The following is a 26,259-nucleotide window of genomic DNA, read 5'->3' on the forward strand; positions in this document are numbered from 1 at the left end:
TTTGAAAACAGAAAACAACCAAAAAAAGAAAAAGGAAAACAAGAAATTCATTTTAGTATGTTAGAAACCCAGAAGTTTTTTTTTTTTCTCTTATCCTTTTTCCTTTTTTGATTTGAGAGTTTAAAAACTGTTTATCTTTCATGGTCTTAGGTCTTTTTGTAAATAACATTAGATATATTATTCAAAATTATACTTTGCTGGAAAGCAACTTGGAAATACATATCAAAAATCCTATTATGTACTTGAACTCATTAATTCCACTTCCACAATTCTGGCCTTAGGACATAAGTATTACTGTGGGCAAGAATTGGTATACAAAAGTTTCACTATAGTACACTTTATAATAGTAAAAAAATTGAGGAAAGCTCAATAGTAAAAAACAAAGGCTTTGTTAAATAAATTATACAATTGTATAATCACATTTAAGACATTTTAAATAAAATGCGAAATGCTCATAATATGAAGCGAAAAAAGGGATACAAAACTGTCTTTTCCACCAGATTTTAAATTCACTTTATTGACTAGTATTACAACCAGCATCCAGAAAAGCCCCTGGTACATTACTAGTAGGTACTCTATACTTGTTTAATGACTAAAAGGTTATGAAACGTAAGAAAAAAACCTAAGAAAAAAAGCCTGTCTTCTTGGAAGACAGGCTGCTAAAAAACTCAAAGCCAATTTTAAAACACTACATTTTATTATGTATATATTTTTCCATTATACAAAATGCATAGAAACTTTATCATGGTAAAGTGGGAGAAGGGGTTTGGAATCACTCATATTTTCAATATCTGAAAGCAATCATTATTAACATTTTGAGATATTAATTTTAATTTTTTTCTTATGCACATTTTTAAACAGTTCTGTGATAGTCTAGTAGTTTTACTCAGCGTTTCCACTTACCATATTATACACAATCATATTATAAACTCTTAATAAGAAAACATCACCCATGGTGGATTCATGTCAATGTATGGCAAAACCAATATAGTATTGTAAAGTAAAATAAAGTAAAAATAAAAATTAAAAAATAAGAAAACATAATTAGGGAATTCCCTGATGGTCTGGTGGTTAAAGTGCTTTCACTGTGGAGGGCGCAGGTTCATTCCCTGGCCAGGGAACTAGATCTTAAAGATTGCATGGCATGGCCAAAAAAATTGAAAAAAAAAAAAAAAAAGTTTTAATAGGCAAATAGTCTGCAGATTATTACTTCCAACTTTTATTTGTTAGGCAGTAGATTGCTTACATTTGGTCACTATTATAAATAATGCTGTATTTAGAATTATCTCTAGTAGTTTACCATCATCAGAATCACTGAATCAAAAGGCTTCTGGGAGAAAAGGCCCAGGGACAAAATTTTTGTCAGTTAAGGCAATTATAGCTCACAGTGATTAAAAACTTTGAAGTCAGACAGATCTGAATCTGAACTCCAGCTCTGCCACATTTGAGTTTTCTAAATTTGGACAACCTACTTAGCTCTCTAAACTTTGGTTTCCTTTGCTATAAAATGAAGATAATAGCAGGAGCTCTCCTTATGGGGTGGAGGGTGGGGGACCAAATGAAACACTTCACATAAAGCACTGCCCTCAGTGCCTGGTACCCAGTAAGTGTCAAAAACTTTTTAATTGCTCTGTATATTTATATATGTTTTTAAGTTGCTTTTTAGTACTAGGGGTCAATTATAAATATGTAAAAAATAAACCAAAAATCTGGAGTCTCCCTGAGTTATTCATATAGCACATAAATAACAGTAATGGTTAGTAATAAGGTCAGACCTGTATTTAGTCCTTAATATGAATTAACTCATTTCATTCTTACTATAAAAAATTTCTTATTGTAAAAACATGACAAAAATCCAGGAGTCATAATATATGTTTAATTAAAAATTTTTAAAATAACTATCTGTACAGTTGTATAATTCTTCTTAGAAGACTGTGCCTGAGAACTTAAAACTACACAGTGCTATGGGATGAGGGTTAGGGGTGGGAGGGAGGCTCTAGAGGGAGGGGATATATGTATACTTATAGCTGATTCACATTGTTTTATAGCAGAAACCAATACAACATTGTAAAGCAATTATATTCCAATGAAAAAATAAATTAAAAAACCTACATAGTGCTAATCAATGCCTTTCAACATCAAATACTTTTTCCCGTTTCCTTTGCAAGGGAAAAATGTGCTTTTCCTTTCAAAAGCACAGTGGCTGGAGTAAAAAGTGCTCAAGAGTAAGAAAATAGCATTTGATGGAACAGTGGCCATCATGATAATGAGTAATTATTAAGGTTATCAAAGCAATATGAAAAAATACATAATAGGATATGAAGTGAAAAGAGCGGAACAAATAGGTATGTATAGTAGGGCTGTTATACTATAGAAATATAAGCCTATGGAAAACATGGGAGGTAATATAAAAATAAGTTATTAGGTTATAGTGGTAGTATCTTAAATTTTCTGAGTATTTTATGGTTTGAAATATAGATACAATGAACCCCAATTATAATGTTATCTCGTATTTTTCAGATTTTAATAGCATAGAATAAAAAGATACTTGAGGACAGTTAGCTCTCATTCCCTAACAGTTTCTAGTTTAAGGGATTTATATATAGTTAACAATGACCATTAATATTCATCAAGAACCTACAATGTCTCAGGCACTATCTTAGGTACTCTACACATTTTAATTAGCCTAATCCTCATAACTCTAGGGGTTTGGCACTACTGTGACACCAATTTCACAGATGGACAAACAGAGGCATGGAGTGGTTAAGTACCCTGCCTTAGGTCACACAGCTAGTGAGTCCAGGATTTTCATCCAGGCAGCCAGGCTTCAGATGCAGTGGGCCTAACCACCACATGGACTGTTTCTTATTTCAAAATATGTCAGGAGAATCACGGGCAAATTACTTAACTGTGCTTGCCTCTGATTCCTCATCTGTATCATGAAGTTAATAGATAATAATAGAATTTCCACTACAAATTTGTTATGAGGATTAAATGAGCACAATACATGTAAAGTACTTAGAAAAATGCCTGATACATATTGAGGGCTCTGTAAGTGCTTGCTTTATATTATGTGACTTTTAGGTTTTTGGTCAGCTACATATATTTTTTAAATTAAGAGCAACTATTGCATATGTGAAAATTTACTGTATGTCTCAGATAATATACTTGGTTTTATTACCTTGCCTAGGAATAACATGAAATCCCCCACTGTGTTGATGGCAGCTACTCGCAAAGCATTCTCCACGAGAATGACAAAGGCATCCTTCGCTGAAGTGCAGAAATTGGTGCTGTTGATAGCTGTGGCTGTGTATGCATTCTGGACAAAAGCGAAAACAATTTTTTAATCAGTAAATGTTTTCTTTACAGTTTAAACCAAGGATAGTTAAAGCATAGCTTGCAAAAATATTTCACAGTTAAACCCATGGCTTTGGTGAGGTACAGATTTAGATTAAGCACAAGGAAATATAAGACATTAAAAAAAAAACAAAACCTGATATGGTGAAGAGAACTCGGATGGCCTAGTTTTGGTCCTTTAAAAACACTGACATTTATTAAAACACACATAAACCTTTCCAACATTCATTACCTTCTTCCCCATCTTATTAAAATCAAACCATAATTTAACCTTTCCTAGATACTTTGGGTTCATCACTAGGCATTTCAGTGATGCTTTAAAAGCTACACGCACATATAAAGGCACCAGATTGCTGTGCTGTTATATCGGGAACATCTATTTCCTCCTCCTTGGCACTTTCTTCTGTGCTGTCACTTACTCACAGTTCTAGCAGTAGACAACTCTTTGTTGCTGATTTTATACCCCTCCCTCCTGGGGCAGAACATCAAATCCCCTTTGAGAAAACAATGCTTTCTCATTCTCTTGGAGTCTGAGTGAGGTTGACACTACCTCCAGCTCTGGGGATAAGCTTTGATCGATGTAAGTCAATCAACATGTTTCACCCACAATGACTGCTTCAGGAATTGGTACATAAACGAATCAGAGCCAATGAAAGTAAAAGATGTTCCCCTGGGCTTCTGGGAAAAAAAGAAGTTTTCTTTCTCTTCTGTAGGTGCTCTGACAGAGGAGCTCTCTTATGTACCTGGACGCAAGGTGTGAGGATACAGACGACCATGCCTGTCTTGCCAACATAACGGAAGTCAGAGCAGAGAAAGAAACCAGGTACTTGCACTTGGTGAGTCTTTACATGGTTAGGAACCAGCCAGATTCTGTACTTCTCGGTTATAGAAGCTCATAAATATCTAAGAATCCCTCTCCTCCTTCCCACCCCCAGCCCTTTCTCAGTCTTGCTCTTGCTGGGGCTAGACTGGGCTGGTTTTCTTTCTCCTGTAGTACTCAGTCCCCAGCTGACATATTTTATCCAATCATACCTGCTTCTGTCTCCCCATGTTTTCTTTGACTAATAGTCACTCTGATTTCTTTTTTTCTTCTGTTTTGCATTACATTCTAGAATAGCACTGACATTTTCTGGAAAATGTGAATAAGTAACATAACATGAAATATGTCTGACTCTTAAGAAGGGAACGTATATGGACTTTGTAATGAAAACATAGAGTCCTGAGCAATTTTTGGTTTGGTGCTGACTTAAGAAGTTGTTGGTGAGTCCAAAATATGAAGTTGCAGGAAAATCACAGAACACAAAGGCATACTTTATACTGTGTTGTCTGTAATGTTTTAAACACTGAGATCAGAAGAGAGAGTCTTTAATTTATGAGTGTTCCAATTGTCTGCTCATTAGTTATTACGAACTGGGTATGAAGATGAGGTTGGAGTCATCAAAAATTTAATTTGCCATTATATGATTAATTTCATTGGTTAAAAATGCAGAACTTTTCAGGGCCAAAAGAGACTACTGTACTGAGTAGGTCACTATTTGTGGTTCATAAACTTTATTCAATATTGGAACAGCAGGAAATAACAGTGCTCTTTGAGAAACACAGTATGATCTTAATACAGGAAATGTCTTCATACAAACTGGCATAGCTTGTATGCAGTAGCCCTCATAGTCAACAAGAGTCCAAAATGCAGTACATGGGTGCAATCTCTAAAACGACAGAACGAACTTGGTTTGCTTCCAAGGCAAACCATGCAATATCACGGTAATCCAAGTCTATGCCCCAATCACTAATGCCAAAGAAGATAAAGTTGAATGGTTCTATGAAGACCTACAAGGTTCTCTAGAACTAACACCAAAAAAAGATGTCCTTTTTATCACAGGAGGACTGGAATACAAAAGTAGGAAGTCAAGATATAGCTGAAGTAATAGGCAAGTTTGGCCTTGGAGTACAAAAAGAAGCAGAACAAAGCCTAATAGAGTTTTGCCAAGAGAACGCACTGGTCATAGCAAACACCCCGTTTCAACAACACATGAGACAACATGGACATCACCAGTTGGTCAATACTGAAATCAGATGGATTCTACTCTTTGCAAATTAAGATAAAGCTCTATACAGTCAGCAAAAACAAGACCAGGAGCTGACTGTGGCTCAGATCATGAACTGCTTATTGCAAAACTCAGACTTAAATTGAAGAAAGTAGGGAAAACCACCAGGCCATTTAGGTATGACCTAAATCAAATCTGTTATGATTACACAGTGGAAGTGACAAATAGATTCAAAGGATTAGATCTGATACACGGACTGCCTAAAGAACTATGGACAGAGGTTCATAATACTGTTCAGGAGGTTGCGATCAAAACGATCCCCAAAGAAAAAATGCAAGAAGGCAAAGCGGTTGTCTGAGGAGGCCTTACAAATAGCTGAGAAAAGAAGAGAAGCAAAGGGCACAGGAGAAAAGGAAAGATATATCCATCTGCATGCAGAGTTCCAAAGAGTAGCAAGGAGAGATAAAAAAGCCTTCCTCAGTGATCAATGCAAAGAAATAGAGGAAAACAATACGATGGGAAAGACTAGAGATCTCTTCAAGAAAATTAGAGCTATCAAGGGAACTTCTCATGCAAAGATGGGCACAATAAAGGACAGAAATGGTATGGACCTAACAGAAGCAGAGGATATTAAGAAGAGGTGGCAAGAATACACAGAAGAACTATATAAAAAAAGATCTTAGTGGCCCAGATAACCACAATGTTGTGATCATTCACTTAGAAACAGACATTTTGGAGTGCAAAGTCAAGTGGGTCTTAGGAAGCATCACTACAAACAAAGTCAGTGGAGTTGATGGAATTCCAGCTGAGCTATTTCAAATCCTCAACGATGATGCTGTTAAGTGCTGCACTCAGTTTGTCACCAAATTTGGAAATCTCCACAGCAACCACAAGACTGGAAAAGGTCAGTTTTCATTCCAATCCCAAAGAAAGGCAATACCAAAGAATGTTCAAAGTACCACACAACTGCACTCATTTCACAGGTTAGCAAAGTAACGCTAAAAATTCTCCCAGCTAGGCTTCAACAGTATGTGAACCAAGAACTTCCAAATGTTCAAGCTGGATTTAGAAAAGGCAGAGGAACCAGAGATCAAATTGCCAACAATCGTTGACAGAAACAATCACAGAAAAAGGAAGAGAATTCCAGAAAAACATCTACTTCTGGTTCATTGACTATGCTAAAGCCTTTGACTGTGTGCATCACAACAAACTGTGGAAAATTCTTAAAGACATGGGAATACTAGCATCTTACCTACTTCCTGAGAAACCTGTATGCAGGTCAAGAAGCAACAGTTAGAACCAGGCATGGAATAATGGACCAGTTACAAATTGGGAAAAGAGTACATCAAAGCTGTATATTGTCACCCTGCTTATTTAATTTATAGGCAGATTACATCATGAAAAATGCTGGGTTGGATGAAGCATAAGCTGGAATCAAGACAGCTGGGAGAAACCTCAATAACCTCAGGCATGTAGATGACACCACCCTTATGGCAGAAAGTGAAGAGGAACTAAAGAGCTTCTGGATGAACGTAAAAGAGGAGAGTGAAAAGCTGGCTTAAAACTCAACATTCAAAAAACTAAGATCACGGCATCCGGTTCCATCACTTCATGGCAAATAGATGGGGAAACAATGGCAACAGTGACAGACTTTATTTTTTTGGTCTCCAAAATCACTGCAGATGGTGACTGTAGCCATGAAATTGAGATGCTTACTCTTTGGAAGAAAAGCTGTGACCAACCTAGACAGCATATTAAAAAGCAGAGACATTACTTCACCAACAAAGGTTTATCTAGTCAAAGCTATGGTTTCTCCAGTAGTCGTTATGGATGTGAGAGTCGGACTATAAAGCAAGCTGAGCACCAAAGAATTGATGCTTTTGAACTGTGGTGCTGGAAAAGACTCTTGTGAGTCCCTTGCACTGCCAGGAGATCCAACCAGCCCATCCTAAAGGAAATCAACCCTGAATATTCATTGGAGGGACTGATGCTGAAGCCGAAACTCCAATACTTTGGCCACCAGATGTGAAGAGCCTACTTATTGGAGAAGACCCTGATGCTGGGAAAGACTGAAGGTAGGAGAAGAAGGGGACAAGAGGGTGAGATGGTTGGATGGCATCACCGACTTGATGGACATAAGTTTGAGTAAGCTCTGGGAGTTGGTGATGGACAGGGAAGCCTGGTGTACTTCAGTCTATGGGGTTGCAAAGAGTTGGACACGACTGAGCAACTGAACTGAACTGAAACTGGAAATGAGCATATGTGGTTATGTTTCAAAAAGGCTGAGAAGATGGGTTCTCTAGACTGTAAGTGAGGTTGGTGTTGATTCTGAAGGGTACTCTAGAGGAGGGGCAACAAAGTTTTTTGGTAAAAGACCAGATAGTGAATATTTTTGGCTTTGTGGATCATATAGTCTCTGCCACAATAGCTCAGTTCTGCCATCATAACATAAAACAGCCAAAACAGTTTTTAAATTAATGAACATAGCTGTGTTCCAATAAAACTTAGGTACTGAAGTACATATTTAGCCCACAGGTAGCAGTTTGAAAACACTGCCCTAAAACAAATTATTAATGGGGCTTGTTTGGTTGTTTTTATTTGTTTTGTTTTGGGTTTGTTTGTTATTGTTCATTTTTTAGGTGAGTAAGGAACTGGTGAGAACTGGGAACTACTCTGGGTTCCTTGGGAATAGATCAGGCTTGGAAAGTTCTGTATCATTTTTTAGCCGAGTTACTGTTACATAAGATCAAAAGTACAGTTTATTTTGATGTCGTGAGGCTATTCGCAAAATGTTTCAAAAGAAGCTTTATAGAAGATTAGGAAATGTGAACCACTGCAGTTAGGTAGTTAACTCTTTGGTGCCTGCTGTCTTTTAACTGATAGGAAGCACTGGCAAATGACAGCATAAAGTGGACAAGCAGTAGATGAGTGCTACCAGGACAACTTACTAGTAAGATCTCCTTAAAATATTGTATATATTAGCTTTTGAGATAAGAGCTGTGAGCACGAGATAGCAATATATTGTGCTGTTGTTCATTCGCTCAGTCCTGTCCGACTCTTTGGTGACCCCATGGACTGCAGCACGCCAGGCTTCCCTGTCCTTTGCTATTTTCTGGAGCTTGTTCAAACTCATGTCCATTGAGTCGGTGATGCCATCCAACCATCTCGTCCTCTGTCATCCTCTTCTCCTCCTACCATCAATCTTTCCCAGTATCAGAGGCTTTTCCAATAAGTTGGTAGGGTAAAAAAGCCTACCACATTAACTACACACAAACTATCTAGGCATGTACACACACACACACATACATATAATTAATGTTGATGTAAAAAAGCCTCATTATAATGCCTAGAATCAAGGGTACTGGATAACCTATTTAAAACAACTGGGTGTTGTCTTAAATCTCACCCCTTAAATGAAGACCAACAATGCTTAACTATGCTGTACTCCCCTTTTCAGTTTGAACATAACTTTCCTTGAAAGAAGAGGCAGGACCGAGAGGACCACATACCTCCAATCTCTCTCTTCTGTTATCATCAGGCCAGCTAAGTCTAAGAGCAGGCCCAATGTTTAGAAACTAAACAACAAAAGTTTTTTTAGCTGCTCTCATTAATTTTGAGAGCTTCACTTTACTTGAGAATTATTCTTCTTCCTTTGCTGCTTCTTTCTCCCTCCTCCAACCATCTCCACCCATTTGATCTACTTTTAAAGCAAAAGGCTATTTGTAGACATGAAAGGAGGCAGCAGTGATTTCTTTTCTCCATTCCTTGGTTCCAGGGTTGGATGTGCTCAGAGAAATTCAGACTTCTTGGCAATATTCCTACAGATCTATGCAACTCTTTTATAGTCAACCTAACTGGAAAAAAGTGGGTATGTTATAAACTTTCCTGCTCCCAAGGCAAGAAGATGAGCTGCATGTGATACACAAAGGTCAAGATGATCTCTTTAGGAAGAAAAATGTGCTAAAGATCACAGCAGGCCAGTGAAATTTCCCTCTCCTTCTATACCTCTTTGTCTAAAGGATTCACACCAGGGTTCTCAAGAAATTCTGAGTCTTTTGTGGCTAATAAGCATTCTCTGAGCTTTCTGCTGATGACTTAGTTAAGATTTTTAGAGCCCACTCACCTTCTTCCCAGACTGCCTTCCTGATATTGAGCTAAACTGCCCACAGAGAGTCATCAATGATTAACATTTAGTCTGTGCCCAACATCTGCTCACGCAGGACATAGGCTTAAAGACTCAATTCTTTAAGTCTCACCGGCAGGACTCAATTCTCAGAAGCAACATGAAAGATGATCACCATCCAGTAATCTTTATAAAAGGATGCCTATTAGCCCAAGTGGTCCCTGGTGTGTGTACTTTTGTGTGAAAGGTTATAGTGAAAAAGTACTGGTTCCCAGGCCTGCCCGGCCATAGGTCCCAGAGCACAGATTCTATACTTTCACACCTTCTTTTTTTTTCTTCATTTAAGGACCTAGAAATTCTCTTAAAGTTTAAAATCTTAACATAATAATCCACTTAATAGGGCAAGCTAGATAGCAATGGTAGGAAAAGGGGAACAGATAAGTACAACTCTACATGTGGACCATCATACATTAAATAGGGGCAACGGTAATCAAAATGATCCCTTTTGCATTCTGAGGGAGAGATGGAGGAAGCACAAAGTCCAATCTATACCATATATTTCACTCAGTTTGGTTCTAAATACTCTAACTTTTTAAGGGACAGAATTAAAAATATGTTGTAAATCTTAATTTAAATAGACTGCATAAAAACTACCACTTGTCTTAGTTTAAAACAGGAAACAGTTTCAGCAGAAAGCTGCTTTCAGCAATTTATAGAAGAAAGCTTGAACGTTCTCTATAACAATTACTTTTCTTTAAGTTGTACAAAAGCATGTACACATTTGACCCTTGAACAACACAGGGGTCAGGATGCCAACTCTTTCACACAGTTGTCAATTCCCTCTCCTTCTACACCTCTTAGTCTAAAGGATTCACGCCAGGGTTCTTAAGAAATTCTGAGTCCTTTGTGGCTAATTAGTGTTCTCTGAACTTTCTGCCAACCAGTTAGACTAACTTTATAAAAAAAAATAAGTGAAGTCTCTCAGTCGTGTCCGACTCTATGCAACCCCATGGACTGTAGCCTACGAGGCTCCTCTGTCCATGGGATTTTCCAGGCAAGAATACTGGAGTGGGTTGCCATTTCCTTCTCCAAGACTAACTCTATAGTCTCTGTTATCTATGGTTCCTGCAGCCATGGATTCAATCAACAGTGGACTGCGTTGTACTAGAGTGTATAGTATTTATTTTTAAAAATTTCTATATAAGTGGACCCCCATAATTTTTTTCATCATAAGTTGATTTTACTACATTCACATATTAAACAATACACCCACTGGTGGCCAATACCATATATTAATGACCAAAACAAGATAAAAAGGGGGTAGCACCTCACTCCCTTAAAGAAGCCCTGCCCCTTCCCTGGATTAATGCACATGCCTCCCACTCCCCATCATTTGTCTCACTCCTCCTCCCTTTAGATTAAATCCCTCTTGCCAGGGTGAGAAGTTCATCTCTGATGGACCCACACAATCTAAAGCTGTTGTTCAAGGGTCAACTGTAGGAAGCAGTGTGTAGTCATGGCATGATCCAGGCAAACTTAGATTTGAAACTTCCTTCACCTCTAGATCATGTGATCTGCTACAAGGTACCAGACTCAATGTTTTCATGGATAAAATAGAGGAAATGCACCTTCCTTACAGAGTTGGAGAAAGTGTTAATATATATAAAGTGCTTAGTGTACTATCAGGGATTTAAGTATGTGCTCAAAAAATAACTCCCACTCATACTATGTAGAGAAAAGCTTTATAATCTTAAGGGTTTATCAGCTGGAGAACAGATGTCCTCCAGTGTTAAATGTACTATCTTCAAACAATGTCCAAGTAAACCAAGACCTGAGTAATTCAATGCCCAAAAGAAACAGATTCTAGTTGGAACAATCTTTCTACTTAAAGCGAATTTTATACTGTTCCATTAGATGTACAATTACTTCCTGTCACATCAAGATAAGCACAGGCAGAAACAAAAAGTGGTTCACGGTTTACTCTGTTTATCTGCAAAACCCTAGCACCTATGCTATATATATTTAACGGCCTATTTTAAAAAATCTAAAGCTGTTTTTATTTAAATTGAAGTACTTCCCTGGTGGCTCAGAGGTTAAAGCGTCTGCCTGGAATGCGGGAGACCTGGGTTCGATACCTGGGTCGGGAAGATCCCCTGGAGAAGGAAATGGCAACCCACTCCAGTACTCTTGCCTGGAAAATCCCATGGAGGGAGGAGCCTGGTAGGCTACAGTCCATGGGGTCGCAAAGGTCACACACGACTGAGCGACTTCACTTTCACTATAGCTGATTTATAATACTGTGTTAGTTTCAGGTGTACAGCAAAGTGATTCATATATATATATATATTCTTATTCAGAGTCTTTTCCCTTTTAGGTTATTACAAAATATCAAGTATAGTTCTCTGTGCTATACAGTAGGCCCTGTTGCTTACATATTTTATATATAGTAGTGAGAGTTGGACTGTGAAGAAAGCTGAGTGCCGAAGAATTGATGCTTTTGAACTGTGGTGTTGGAGAAGACTCGAGAGTCCCCTGGACTGCAAGGAGATCCAACCAGTCCATCTTAAAGGAAATTAGTCCTGAATATTCATTGGAAGGACTGATGCTGAAGCTGAAACTCCCAATACTTTGGCCACCTGATGTGAAGAACTGACTGACTGGAAAAGACCCTGATGCTAGGAAAGATTGAAAGCAGGAGGAGAAAGGGAAGACAGAGGATGAGATGGTTGGATGGCATCACTGACTTGATGGACATGAGTTCGAGCAAGCTTTGGGAGTTGGTGATGGACAGGGAAGCCTGGCCTGCTGTATAGTCATAAGGGATTTGATTTAGGTCATATCTGAATGGTCTAGTGGTTTTCCCTACTTTCTTCAATTCAAGTCTGAATTTGGCAATAAGGAGCTCATGATCTGAGCCACAGTCAGCTCCCAGACTTGTTTTTGCTGACTGTATAGAGCTTCTCCATCTTTGGCTGCAAAGAACAGAATCAATCTGATTCCGGTGTTGACCATCTGGTGATGTCCATGTGTAGAGTCTTCTCTTGTGTTGTTGGAAGAGGGTGTTTGCTATGACCAGTGCATCAAATGGCATTATTTTATCATTTTTTATAGTTGAGAAATGTTCCATTGTGTGTGTGTGTGTATACATATACACACACAGCACATCTTCTTTATCCATTCATAAAGCTCTGTTTTGAAGCCAGCTGTATTTTCCACACTGCTTGGCACATAGCTGGGGACTATGGGATTTCATATCATGCTGCACAATGACTGGTCTACCCCACTTCCACGTCAACACTCCTCTCTACTATCCTCTGTATTCTCTACAGCAGTGGCGACCAACTGATGGCCTATAGACAACTGATGATATGTGGCCCAAAGACTATACAATGTTTGCTCTGGCTCACTCAGAATTATTCTTTTTTTATTAGTTGTAAACATTTTAATAGCAAGAGATAAAATTCAAACATCCAGAATTCTGGCTTCTCTTAGAAAACTGAAGAGTTAGAAACTGTCTATAAATTCTCACATGGCAAAGGTATATTAGAGCTAAGTGGTGACAGCCTTCTTTGGATGGAACATGAGCTCTGCAGTTGACCACTCGCTACTGTTCCCTATAGCTCTGGACCCTGGCTGCTGCACTCAATCACATGAAGGATGTAATGAACCTCAAGTGGTCCTTCAGGGGTTTATGCTGTCCGGTGCCACTCAAAGCTTTTAACCTCAAGTTGCAAGTTTTCTTTAAAAAAAAAAAATTTATTTATTTATCTTGGCTGTATCGGGTCTTAGTTGCAGCACAAAGGATCTTTGCTGTGTCACACAGACATTTCACTGTAGTGCACTGAGTCTCTAGTTGTGGTGTCCAGGTTCAATAGTTGTGGTGCATAGGATTAGTTGCTCTGCAGAATGTGGGATCTTAGTCCCCCAGGATCCAACCCACCTCCTCTGCACTGCAAAGTAGGTTCTTAATCACTGGACTACCAGGGAGATATCTCAGGTTGGATGTTGGCATACAGGAGGAAAATGACGTAAAGTGACATTAACTGACTCATTGTTAACCATTTCCAAGGAGTATTACAAAAAACCAAACTCCAAATGAAAGACTCTACATGTGAAATGTGAGCCACAAGTGCCTGGCACATGATAAGTGCTCAGTAAATGATAGCTGACATTGTAATTGGTATTATTTCACTGTACTCCATTGAATAAACATAACCTCAGAGAATAGACAGGTGATTATACAAGAAGTTTTTGAAAAATAAGAATGCAAGAGATTTGCCTCACAGGACATGAGATATATAATGAAGCTATAATAAATATTCCAGTACTATATTCATGTAACTTATATAATACTGCACATCAACTATATTTCAAAAAAAATTAAAAACAAACAGAAAAACCCAAACCAAACCAAACAAAAACTCAGTACTGGTAGAAGAATAGACAAATCAACGGTATAGAAAAAAAAAACCCAAAGACAGACTTAAGTACAACATATAAGAATTTAATACATGATTGAATTGACATTTCACTGCAGAAGAACGAATAGATTAATCATTAATTGGTCCTGGAACAACTGACTGAATCCCAAATAAACTTTTTTCAAAGAAGGGAAACCTCTAAAGGACTACAAGAAAAAAAGGTAGAATAATTATTTGATATTCAAGTGGGGAAAACTTTTCTAAGTAGAAAAGCCAAGAGAGAAACCACGAAGGAAAAGTTAAACAGACTTGACAAGAGAAAATAAAAATTTAGTTCAGTTCAGTTGCTCAGTCGTGTCTGACTCTGTGACCCCATGAACTGCAGCACTCCAGGCCTCCCTCTCTATCACCAACTCCCGGAGTCCACCCAAACCCATGTCCATTGTGTCAGTGATAAAAATTGATGTACATTATAAAAAATATAAAAGAATTAACTGTGGGCATTACTACAGAATAAGAGTCTCCACTCACTGAAGACTTGCTGTGTCTAAGCCCATGCTCAGAGCACCATAGACTCTCTTCATACTCATGGCAACAGGCACTGTAAACACTATTTTAGCCCTACTTTACATATGAGGTTCAGAGCTTATCAGACATTAATTGAAGTAAAATACTGCAAACTTATTCTCAAAGCTATTATTAAGTATATTAATGAAAGTGTTAAGTAGTTACTCAGACACAAGTGGATCCCTGCTCCATCCTGGATGGGGCCATCTTTTCCTCCCTGACCTGGACACTGGTGATCAGAACATGCCCAGAGATCCTCCCTTAATTGTGGTCAAGACAGTTAAATTTCCAGACTTATCAGGCCCAAATAAGATAAAACCTTCCATCACATGTTGGCGCAGGCACACCAAGCCCTAAAACCCTAAAAGGTGACACAGTATAACCTGGGGTTCATTATTCTGTATTTGTAATAAACTAGTATTGCAGTATTTGTCCTGGTCCGCACTGCCCCCTGTGCGCTGCCCCAACCCCGCAAGGGTTTTTCTTGGGTGCTTGTGGGTAAGTGCCTGCACACAAGGAGAAAAGTTATATAACCTAAAACTGACAATCAACGTGTCAAATGATGCAGGACACAGGGAGGAACTTGCCACTACTTTGAAAAACCAATCCTATCCCCAGCTGGAAAGTGAAAGTGAAGTCGCTCAGTCATGTCTGACTCTTTGCAACCCCGTGGACTATAGCCCATTAGGCTCCTCTATCCATGGGATTCTCCAGGCAAGAGTACTGGAGTGGGTTGCCATTTCCTTCTCCAGAGGGCTGCTTCTAGTGTCCACACAGCCCACTGTCCTTTTCTCTCTTGGGAGTATACTTTCACTTTGTTTAATAAAACTTCTGTTGCTTACAAGTGTTCTATGTCTTTTGATTGAATTCTTTCCTTCGGGAGGTCAAGGACTGAGTTGCCATTTTGCTGGTAACAAAAGTGTTATGTTAGATGGTGAGATCATGGGTGATGTTTTTTTCTTGGTTTGGTTTTCCAAACTCTTCAGTATTTTATATTACATTTACTGTCAGAGAAAAGACACATTATAGAACTACTTTTTGAATTCTTTGTCACAGCTCTGTTATCTTAGAGTAAAACACGGGGAGTTCTTTATAAATAAATAAAATGGGGTAGAGAAAGAGTGATAATAACACTTACTAGGTGTCTACCAAAAGCTAGACACTGTAAGAGTTGATTTATCTGCATTATATTTCAACCTAACCTAAAGCCTATGAGGACAGGTATATTTTTTCCACTTACTGAAGCAGGAAACTGAGACTCTCAGGTTTCACCGAGCTTGCTAGGGTAGGAAACACATCTTCAACATTTGGGCTCTTTCTACTGTGGCTTCACACCTGTAGCAGAGGACTAAGCTTATACCTGCTGACTGCGTGTGATAGTATTAAAGTGTCTCTTCTTATACTAGCAGATCATACACTTACACACCGCTTTCTCAAATTTTAGAAAAATCTCTGGAGCTCATTGATTCAGTACCACCAAACAGATGGGTGCCCATCCTGCTCTGAAACATTTCACAGGAACAAGGGTTAAAAAATTCCACTGGCAACTGGTACTTATGCTTAAAATTAATCTGTCACGACAAGAAGTATTCTACCATTTTTAATATGTTGACATCATCTCAACATTTCTATGAAAACAAGAGACATGACACTCCAATGGTAACCAGTCTTCACATTGGAATACTTCATATTCCAAGGATGAGGTTAGAATCACTCTCCCTAAACCTTCACTCCCATGATTGATTTGCTACTATGTCAATGCTTTTCTTGAATCTTCAAGCATCATGCCTACCTCTTGAAGATGCAAAATGGACAAAACTTGTACAAGAAACACCAACTTGTAGTTTGGATATATATCACAGGACTATTAGGACTAAATTGCTGACTACTGTTTAGCTTGGAATGAGCTGAAAATTTTCTGTATGTTTTCACCTGGTTACCATCTTGATATCATGTGATTTGTTTCCTTCCTTCAGCACTTCTTTTTGAGATCCTTACAGTTTTATATCATTCTCTTAATCGTTTTTAGTCCAAATATTTGGTGATTAATCACTCATTTAAAAACATTTAAAGACTACCTATTGTATACTAGGCACTATGGAAGTTTCTGCAGAGACAAAAATAAGATCCTGTCCTTAAGGAGCTAAAAGCCTAAAGGAGGAGATGAAGTAAACAGACAACTCCTATACAGTGTTCCTAGTGTTTTCACAGAGGTATGAATTGATATTGTGCAATGTCAGAGGAGGAGCTGGGGTAATGAGGGAAAGTTTCTTGGAGGTGGTGCTCAGGAAGAATCATTAAAGACCAATAGGAGCTAGTAAGACATTGGAAGGAAGTTATTTTCTGCACATTTTGGAAACTGTGAGAGCAAAAAGTACCTATGGGAGGCGAAAACAGACAGCCATCTCTCTGAATATAAGCTATTTAGTGACGGATACAAAATGTAATGATGATTATTGTTACTGCATCCATCAACTTTTTTGATGAAGATGAGTTGTTCCAAAACCAAATTTTAAAAAACGTAATTTTGCAGAATGTTGTGGCTGTTACTAATTATTTTAATAATGACCTTCCAAATACTTTACATCCAAAGAGTATTATGAACCACAGGAATGTATTTTGCTAATGAAATGTGAAATCTACTTCTTCGCATTTATCATAGAACTCCAATAAAGCAGACTCCAGGCATGCTCAACACCATCACCACAGGACCCTCTCCCTTTGGCTACATGTGAGTGAATGGACAGTGCAATGCTCCTCTTCAATCACTTAAAGGTTAATGGTGAGAAAGTCAATTTTTATCTTTGGTCTATTAGATAAGGGCATCAGTACATTAGAATTGATTTTTAGGGGCTGGAGAAAAGTGGTTAAGAAAAACAACTCAAGATGAAAAGAGTGCTTCACAGTGAGAGTCCTACATGCTCAGATACAGAAAGAGAGAGGACCAAGCCACTCCTCTGTGAACTGTTACTCTCTAAGTATCAATCCCTCCATTTGACCCTAGAAATAGCAGTTTCTTTGCTAGTATTTTCCAGGCCAGTACCACAGTCTTCAGCAGCTGGATAAAGCAAAAACAAAAAACCCCCATGGCATGTTAATTTTGAACAATAGTAGACAGTTGCAAAAAAGGAGTAAGTGTCACAACAACTTTTCACTAAAGCTTTCAAACAACATTAAGTGAATTAAAGAACAATGGCTAGGGTAGACAAGATTCTCAGGGAAAATAAAAAATAAAAGGTTGTAAATTAAGGAATAAAAGATAAATGATTTTCCTGAAAGACGGACTCTAAGAAAATTAATCCATGTATTACAATTAATTTCGCTCAGTCGTATTAGACTCTTTGTGACCCCATGGACTATATAGTCCATGGAATTCTCCAGGCCAGAATACTGGAGTGGGTAGCCTATCCCTTCTCCAGGGGATCTTCCTGACCCAGGAATTAAACTGGGGTCTCCTGCAATAATAAGCTTTGGGAAGAATATATATTATGTTTCAAAATAAGAATATGATTGAAATAGTTATACTTGATCAAGGCACAATGTACAACACCATGAGAAAAAAAACATTTTTCAATTAAACTCAAAAACTTTATCTTGAAAGAAGAAACAATGAACCTATCTTTGAAAGTGAGTGTTAGAAAAAAAAAAGAAAGTGAGTGTTAGATGTATTTTTAAAATCTTTTACCTGATTTAAATAATTTAGGCACTTTTCAAGACACCAAAGGCAACAAATGCAAGATTTCAGCACACATCGAGCACAAGCATTTTCCTGGAAAGAATGAATAATGAAAATAATTAAAGACCAAAGAATCAAACCATACCAGGTAGAATATTATAAATTTTAGAAAAGTAAAAATTAAGAAAAATCACAACCTATGCTTTAAAGCCTCCACACTCACCCTTTTTTCCCTCAAAATGTAATGGTTGAATTGTTTTTAATCAGTTCAATCCAACATTTACTTAGTACCTATTGTATATAAGATAGAGTATATAAGACCAACAAAGAACTTAAAAGCATTAAACGTAACAAAGGTTAGAGTCAGAATGATACAGATTCTAGTGCAATGAGAGTGGAGAAGAGAGAGAGAAGATGCCACTTGGGAGGTTAGAGGACTCAGGGGAGGTTTCTAGGAAGAGGGGCCATTTGAGCTTAGCTATACAGAAATGCATGTTGTTTCCGCAGTTAAGGACAGGAAGGAGGGTTCCAAGGAGGAAAGTGTGAATTCACACAGAGGAATAGAAGCACAGGATATTTGGGGAAACCTGTGATTAGATAAATTTTGCCAGAGCATACAGAGTACAAGAGTGGGAGATAAGGGGACTGAATTAGATTCCACTTGGCAAGGACATGGAAGAAAACATTCACACTTGGACTTAATATCATTGGGAATTTTGCTATGTGCAGAACTGAGATCTGGAATGTGTCCACAGAAAGTCCAGAAAAGATTTTTCCTTACCTTTCCTTTGAGCTGACTGTGAATGTACATAAGGATCATTCGTGGAATTTTGACTAACGTGATAATGAAAGAACCTTTTGCCACAGTACCAAGGTGATAACGAATAAGGCGATTCACTGATGCCAGAATTGGTGTAAATGGCAAATTCCTTTTATCCCTGTTTAAAACATGACCAAAAAGACAATTAAAGGCTTGACCAGGATAGAAACAGAAAAGATTTAGTTCAAAAAAGAGTGAAAAACTAGTTCATTTCCCTTATTCTAGTTCTATGGCAAAATAGCAAAGAAACCACAAGTGCTTCAGATGTATCATGTAAAATTAATGTTTCATTTCTTTACGGTAGTTTCATGGCATTCTTATGCTCTAATATTTTAAGTTAAATAAAACTGCTTTGAAAGCTCTTACTAATAAACAGTTACGGTGGTAATTACATAATCAGATAATGGAATGTAGAAAGATGTTAGACTTGGCACCTCATTTTAATGGAAAACTGTCAGGCCTATTGTAGTGCATAGTTAGCTTTGAAATTAGGAAAGGAAGTCACAACACCTTTTCTGATTCATACAAATTAAAGACTTGTTAACCTTTGCTAGATCCTTATATAAGCAAAAGTACTAGGTTGACCAAAAAGTTCACTCAGCTTTTTCCATACCACCTTATGTGGAAAAACCCAAAAGAACTTCTTGGCCAACCCAATACATAACACACTAACTAGATTTATTTTCCTGATAAATGTAATTTAAGTGTAGCATGACTTGCTATTCTAATTAATTTTTTAAGAAAGTTACAGGAGAGAATAAAGAATAAAATAATAACCTCCCATTTTCCTACCTCACAAAATTATCAACTACATATTTTGTCATATTGAGTTCCACTTACTTCTTAAAGAAATTAAGCTCTTATCAGCCTCAGTTCCATTTCCTTCAGGCATAATCACTTAGATTATCTTAAGTTTTCTTTCTTTTCCCCTTGCTTTTTTTTTTTTAATTGACGTATAATCGACCTACAATACTGTTAGTTCTGCATATATAACAGTGATTCACTATTTCCACACGTTACAAATGATCACCACAATAAGTCTCGTTGTCATCTGTCACCATACAAAATGATCACAATATTATCACCCATATTCCCCATGTGAGACTTTTCATCCCCATCATCATTCTTTTTTGTTTGTACATTTTAATCTCCTTCACCTATTTCACTCACAACCTCGACCCCTCCTCTGGCAGTCTCTTGATTTTTCTCTGTATCTATGAGGCTTCCCTGATAGCTCAGTTGGTAAAGAATCCGCCTGCAATGCAAAAGACCCTGGTTTGATTCCTGGGTCAGGAAGATCTGCTGGAGAAGGGATAGGCTACCCACTCCAGTATTCTTGCATTTCCCTTGTGGCTCAGCTGTAAAGAATCCACCTGCAATGCCGGAGACCTGGGTTCAGTCCCTGGGTTGGGATGATCCCCTGGAGAAGGAAAAGGCTACCTATTCCAGTATTCTGGCCTGGAGAATTCCATGGACTGTATAGTCCATGAGGTTGCAAAGAGTCAGACACAACTGAGCGACTTTCATTTGAGTCTATTTCACATGAGTCTATTTGTTATGTTTATTTGTTTTGTTTTTTAGATTCCACATATAAGTGAAATCATACAGGTATCTGACATTCTCTGCCTGACTTATTTCACTTATCATAATACCCTCTAGGTCCATCCATGTTGTTACAACTTAAGTTTTCTGACAAGTATAAATTCTCACCTAGTAAAATAGTAGGTCACCACAGCTCCTGCCACAGTCATCTGCTGACAGGCTAAAATAAATTCACTGATCCAAATCAGGCCCACCACATGGTACCACCACATGTACTGCAGAGGCCCTGACATTTTGAACTCCACAAAGCCTTGTTCATTCTGAACAGCACTACCTAGGAAAACATCAAAGAAGGAAAGAAGAAGCACATAAAGTATAAACCAAAAAAACATGGCTATTAAATCTAGGAGATTAAGCTAATTTCCAACAATATATCCCTACCCCCAAACCACTGGCATTATGATCACAGTGTTATTTCATTAAGGGACAAAAATAATTATCACTTCAAAAGTTGTATAGCAGAACACTGTAAAATCAAGCATTTTGTTTTCCTCAAAGGCAACATATATAGCTTTTAAAAGTTGCTCTGTTTGAATATAATTCTTACCACATTATCAGCTATTTAGTTTAGTTATGAATTTTCCAACACTTTAGTTTTCTTAAAGAGCTATTACTTGCCCAATAATTACACATATAAAATTAGCAAAGTACAGAAATTAATATTATTTTGAATTGGTGGTGTGTTGAATGACCAGAGAAGTTATATATATGCTTATTATCCTTATACCACTCTTCCCAATTAATTCCATTTAGACATACATAACTTTTGATATTGGAGAAGGCAATGGCACCCCACTCCAGTACTCTTGCCTGGAAAATCCCTTGGATGGAGGAGCCTGGTAGGCTGCAGTCCATGGGGTCGCTAAGAGTCGGGCACGACTGAGCAACTTCACTTTGACTTTTCACTTTCATGCGTTGGAGAAAGAAATCGCAACCCACTCCAGTGTTCTCGCCTAGAGAATCCCAGGGATGGGGGAGCCTGGTGGGCTGCCATCTATGGGGTCTCACAGAGTTGGACACGACTGAAGCGACTTAGCAGCAGCAGCAACCTTTTGATATCAAGTATGGCTACAAGTAAGTCTGAGCATCTAACTATGAACTGTATCACCGCTAGCTCTATATAGATTCAGGTCATTTCCAAACTAGAAAATCCCAAGGAGGCAGGCTGATCTTTGGCTGTCACTGGAGTTTGAGGCAACTCCAGAGGAGCACTGCATTCATTGGTTCAACTCAGAATGAATCTAATGTCTGAGTCAGTACAGGAGCCTACTTCAAATCCATAACCATCTCAAAACTGGATATGATTTCAGGCCCTGCCTGGTTTAGACTCACTTTGCTGGGAAGATCTAAATATCATGAATGGGGAATGCGTTATTTTTTTTTTTTTAACTTTCCTTTTTATATTGGGGTATAGCAGATTAACAATGTTGTGATAGTTTCAGGTAAACAGTGAAAGGACTCATCCATCCGAACTCACGTATCCGTTCCCCCCCAAACTCTCCTCCCCTCCAGGCTGTCATATACTATATCCCTGTGCTATGGAGTAGGTCCTTCTTGGTTATCCATTTTAAATATAGCAGTGTGCATGTGTCCATCCCAAACTCCCAAACTATCCCTTCCCCACATTCTCACCCCTGGCAACCATTAGTTAGTTCTCTAAGTCTATTTCTGCTAAGTAAGTTCATCTGTAAAAAGGTAATGTGTTATTGAAGAGCCATAACCTCTGTTATTTCTGATGGCTTATCAGACCTTACTCCTAAATGTCTTAAGAATTATATTTCTCTGATGTTTTAAAATATTTTAATGCAAATCAGTTTCATTGCTAAAAGAAAGCAGCAACATGTCTTCTTACCGGCTGTGCCAAGAAAGAGAAGTGTCATGATCCAGTACACCCAAAACAGGACAAGAGCAAAGAAAGTCCAAAAGGGCTGGAAGACTAGCAGCGGCAAGTGAATGAAGACCTTGCCAGCCACGTGGAACAAGGCAATGGTGAGAGCAACCCGCTTGCGCATCACCAGCATGACCAGGAACAAGATAACCTGTATGCAGAAAATGGACAGGAAGGTTCAAGCTGCTGTTTTAAGTGGTAAAAACGGAAACAATGGTGAAAAAATTTTAACATAACTCTTAATTCCACTTATCATTTTTCATTATTTACTGAAAATGTCCTCTAAACATAGAAGAATTTCTAAATTATTATTCATCCTAGAATGCTACTTTTCCATTTCCTACTCATTACAAATCAAAACATGTCGCTTGTCATCAGGATGAGACTCATAAAATTTTGTAAACTGGGGAGAAGACCATATGCTATGACCACAAAAGCACAGGTATTTGTACGTCCTCTCCCTTATTGGATCATGAACTCCTTAAGAGCAGGGTTCATGTCAAACTTATTCACTCCCCACTCTGCCCTGGCACTTGGCACAGAGAAATGTACTTAAAAGATGATTAATAAGTATTTGCACAATGATAGCACAATGGTTTTATAGCGGCTTTATTTTTAGTTTCTAATGCTCAATGAAAAGCTTGGGATTGCTCCAAGAAATAAATTGAGATTTTTTTTCCCCTTTTATCAGATATAAGAGGGAGATAAACCAAAAATATAAATATAGATTATTGAACCATGTTAATTAATAATTTTACTGTAATTAGTATAGTAATTATACTAGTGAAGCTCATCTCTATTTTTGGAATAATGCTGTTAAAAGTTTAAAAGGAAAAAAAATGGGAAAATAATTAGTGAAAAATAGAATGACATGAGATGGCTTATTTCTTAATATACTATTCTATAATAAAGAGAACTGTTTTTTAAAAATAGTTATATTATTTAATGACAGTAAGATATATGTTCTTCCTAGAAAATGATAATTAATATTCTAGGTGAACATTCCCTCTCAAAAAGCAGACAGTGCAGAACAAAATGTCGTATCAAACAGCACCCATCAATTAGAGAAGCCTCTGAAGACTTCTGAGGAGGTCATACCCCACGGGACAGAGATTTAACCTGACAGTGATCAAGGGTAGGCTTGCAATAGCTAGGGGTAAGTTTCTGCTTCATTAATGGTCTATAAATAAAACATAAACCTGAAAGACACACCGAGGCCTGTACTTACCGTGAACACTGTTGCTGAAATGGCATAGATGAGGAGGGCGCGAAGATTGGCCTCAGCTACCTGAGGCTGATCAGGAATAACTGTTTCTTTGGGAGACTTTCTTTGCTTTGCATACAGCCACCAGAGCACACCTGTGCCACCTGGAGACAGGAAACAATTTTGCAATAATTAGCACAAGACAATGTGTACCGTAAATCCTCAATTTTCTAGACCCTTCCTACACCTCACCATGGACTAACAGCAACAATCCATTTGGCTGGGAGGTGTGTGGTTGTCACTTCTTGCCAGCAAAGGGGAACTCCAATGACTCCGCTATCATCTTCCACATTACGCACTTACAAATCTTTAACTGTATCAAATGAACTTCCTTTAACTATATTATCAATTCTGAAGCTGAGAGAGAGCCCAGCAAGGACAGATACCCCTGAGAGGCACTGGTCACTGACGAGAGCCTCAGCATCTGTTTAAGCTAGGGAGTGTGTGGAAAGCAAGTAAAGGGCATAGAAATCAGCAATGAAGGGACTTCCCCAGTGATCCAGTGGTTAAGACTCCACACTTCTAAGGCAGGGAGCATGGGTTAGATCCCTGGTTGGGCAACTAAGATCCCACATGTCACACAGTTTTGTGACCAATTAAAAAAAAAAAAAAAGAACAAAAGTTAAAAAAAAAAACAGCAATGAAGTTGAGGAAGGCAAAGATCTTCTTTGCTGTACAATAACCCCAGTGCCTAGTGATGACACACTCACATAGTTGATAAAATATTCGTACTATGAATAAATGAAGATCAAACGAGTAGTTCCTACCATAGGTAGGAACAAAGGAAATCTTTGACAGTTTGATAGCAGTGGGCACTAGAAATGGGACTTTTTATCTCTATCACTTGCTCAGAGAGTCTAGATTGAAGAAGGAGGCATAACTGCATCCAAATAAGAGAGCTGTATCAGACACCTTCATTCAATTCATTCGGTATATTTTGAGTGCCCACAGCATCTACTGTTCTAGGGGTTAAGGCCTGCATGCGTGCATACTCAGTCATGTCTGACTCTTTTGTGACCCCATAGGCTGTAGCCTTCCAGGCTCCTCTGTCCATGGGATTTCCCAGGCAAGAATACCAGAAAGGGTTGTCATTTCCTACTCCAGGGGATCTTCCTGATCTAGGGATCGAACCCACGTCTCTGGTGTCTCCTGCATTGGCAGGTAGACTCTTTACCAACTTTGCCACCCGGGAAAACCCCCAGGAATTGAGGACAGAGGACAGAGCAGTAAAAAACCAAGCCCCCAACATCACCTCTCCTGGAGCTTATATAGTTTTGGGGGAACAAAAAAAATAAGGAAACAACCAAAACCACAGTATATTAAACCTAAAAAAACCCCCTGCTTAGTAAGAGGGATAGAAGTGTTAGTGTTGGGAAAGCAGTACAATTTTATATATGATGGGTAACTAAGTCCTCTCTGGGGTGAGATGATATCTGAGCAAAAGAGTCAAAGACAGGGAGAAAACAAATCTATGAAACTAAGGAAAGAGTGTTCCAGGCAAGAAGGAATAGCAAGTTCTAAGATGCTGAGGTGGGGCTACGCCTAGGAGAGAAAGTAAGAGGCCATTATAGCCACAGCAATGAGCAATGGAAAAAGTGATAACAGATGTGGGTAGAGCAGGAGCTGGCTTCCAGATCATACTGTAAGGCCTTGTAGGCTGTGGTAAGGAAATGGGAGATTCAGAGTAGATGTATATATCTAGGTGGACAAGAGAAATGCCTGAGAGAGAAGCACTGGGCTAAGGAGATCAGCCGTGGGATTTCTTTGGAAGGAATGATGCTAAAGCTGCAACTCCAGTACTTTGGCCACCTCATGTGAAGAGTTGACTCATTGGAAAAGACTTTGATGCTGGGAGGGATTGGGGGCAAGAGAAGAAGGGGACGACAGAGGATGAGATGGCTGGATGGCATCACTGACTCGATGGACACAAGTCTGAGTGAACTCTGGGATTTGGTGATGGACAGGGAGGCCTGGAGTGCCGCAATTCATGGGGTCGCAAAGAGTCGGACACGACTGAGCAACTGAACTGAACTAAACTGAACTGAAGATCTATGCAAATCAACTCAACTCATCTGCACTCAAGTCAAGAGTGAATAGTGTCAAAGGGAAATTCCTTAGTATTTGTAAGCAAATACTAAGCATGAGTTTTTCTTCTACTGAAGATGAGTAAGCAAAACAACTGAGTCTATGGAAAATGTTTCTGAGAAAGGGAAATACTACTTCCATTTTAGAATCTTGAAAGAAAATTGCCTGGAAAACTATTTAATATCCTCAAAAACAGGAATAAAATACATTCTCTCTAAACAGAAAAAGTTGAGAGAAAGGCTGAAGTTACAGGAAAATATATAGAATAAGATAATTGTTAGGACATTAAGGACATTGTTCATAACATCCACAGTAGATATCATTTATTAACCATTTAAACTTGTGCCAGGAATTAGCACAAACAGATGTAACCACATTTAATTACAATGCTATTAAGTGGGTATTATTAGT

General features: G+C 38.3%; 1 protein-coding gene across 3 annotated transcripts in view; it reads right to left on the reverse strand.

The window, feature by feature from the left end:
• SLC44A1 (solute carrier family 44 member 1) overlaps positions 1 to 26,259 on the reverse strand; it is a 216,335-nt gene that overhangs the window by 60,316 nt on the left and 129,760 nt on the right. For all 3 annotated transcript variants that reach the window (XM_069575521.1, XM_069575520.1, XM_069575522.1), the window contains exons 8-13: positions 23,728 to 23,867; positions 22,464 to 22,650; positions 20,720 to 20,885; positions 18,971 to 19,127; positions 18,199 to 18,282; positions 3,182 to 3,319 (exon numbers count right to left, since the gene is read on the reverse strand). In XM_069575521.1, the coding sequence (XP_069431622.1) occupies positions 3,182 to 3,319; positions 18,199 to 18,282; positions 18,971 to 19,127; positions 20,720 to 20,885; positions 22,464 to 22,650; positions 23,728 to 23,867 (872 nt within the window). The remainder of the gene's footprint in view (positions 1 to 3,181; positions 3,320 to 18,198; positions 18,283 to 18,970; positions 19,128 to 20,719; positions 20,886 to 22,463; positions 22,651 to 23,727; positions 23,868 to 26,259) is intronic.

Source organism: Ovis canadensis, chromosome 2 (assembly GCF_042477335.2).
Source record: "Ovis canadensis isolate MfBH-ARS-UI-01 breed Bighorn chromosome 2, ARS-UI_OviCan_v2, whole genome shotgun sequence".
Lineage (NCBI taxonomy): Eukaryota > Metazoa > Chordata > Mammalia > Artiodactyla > Bovidae > Ovis > Ovis canadensis.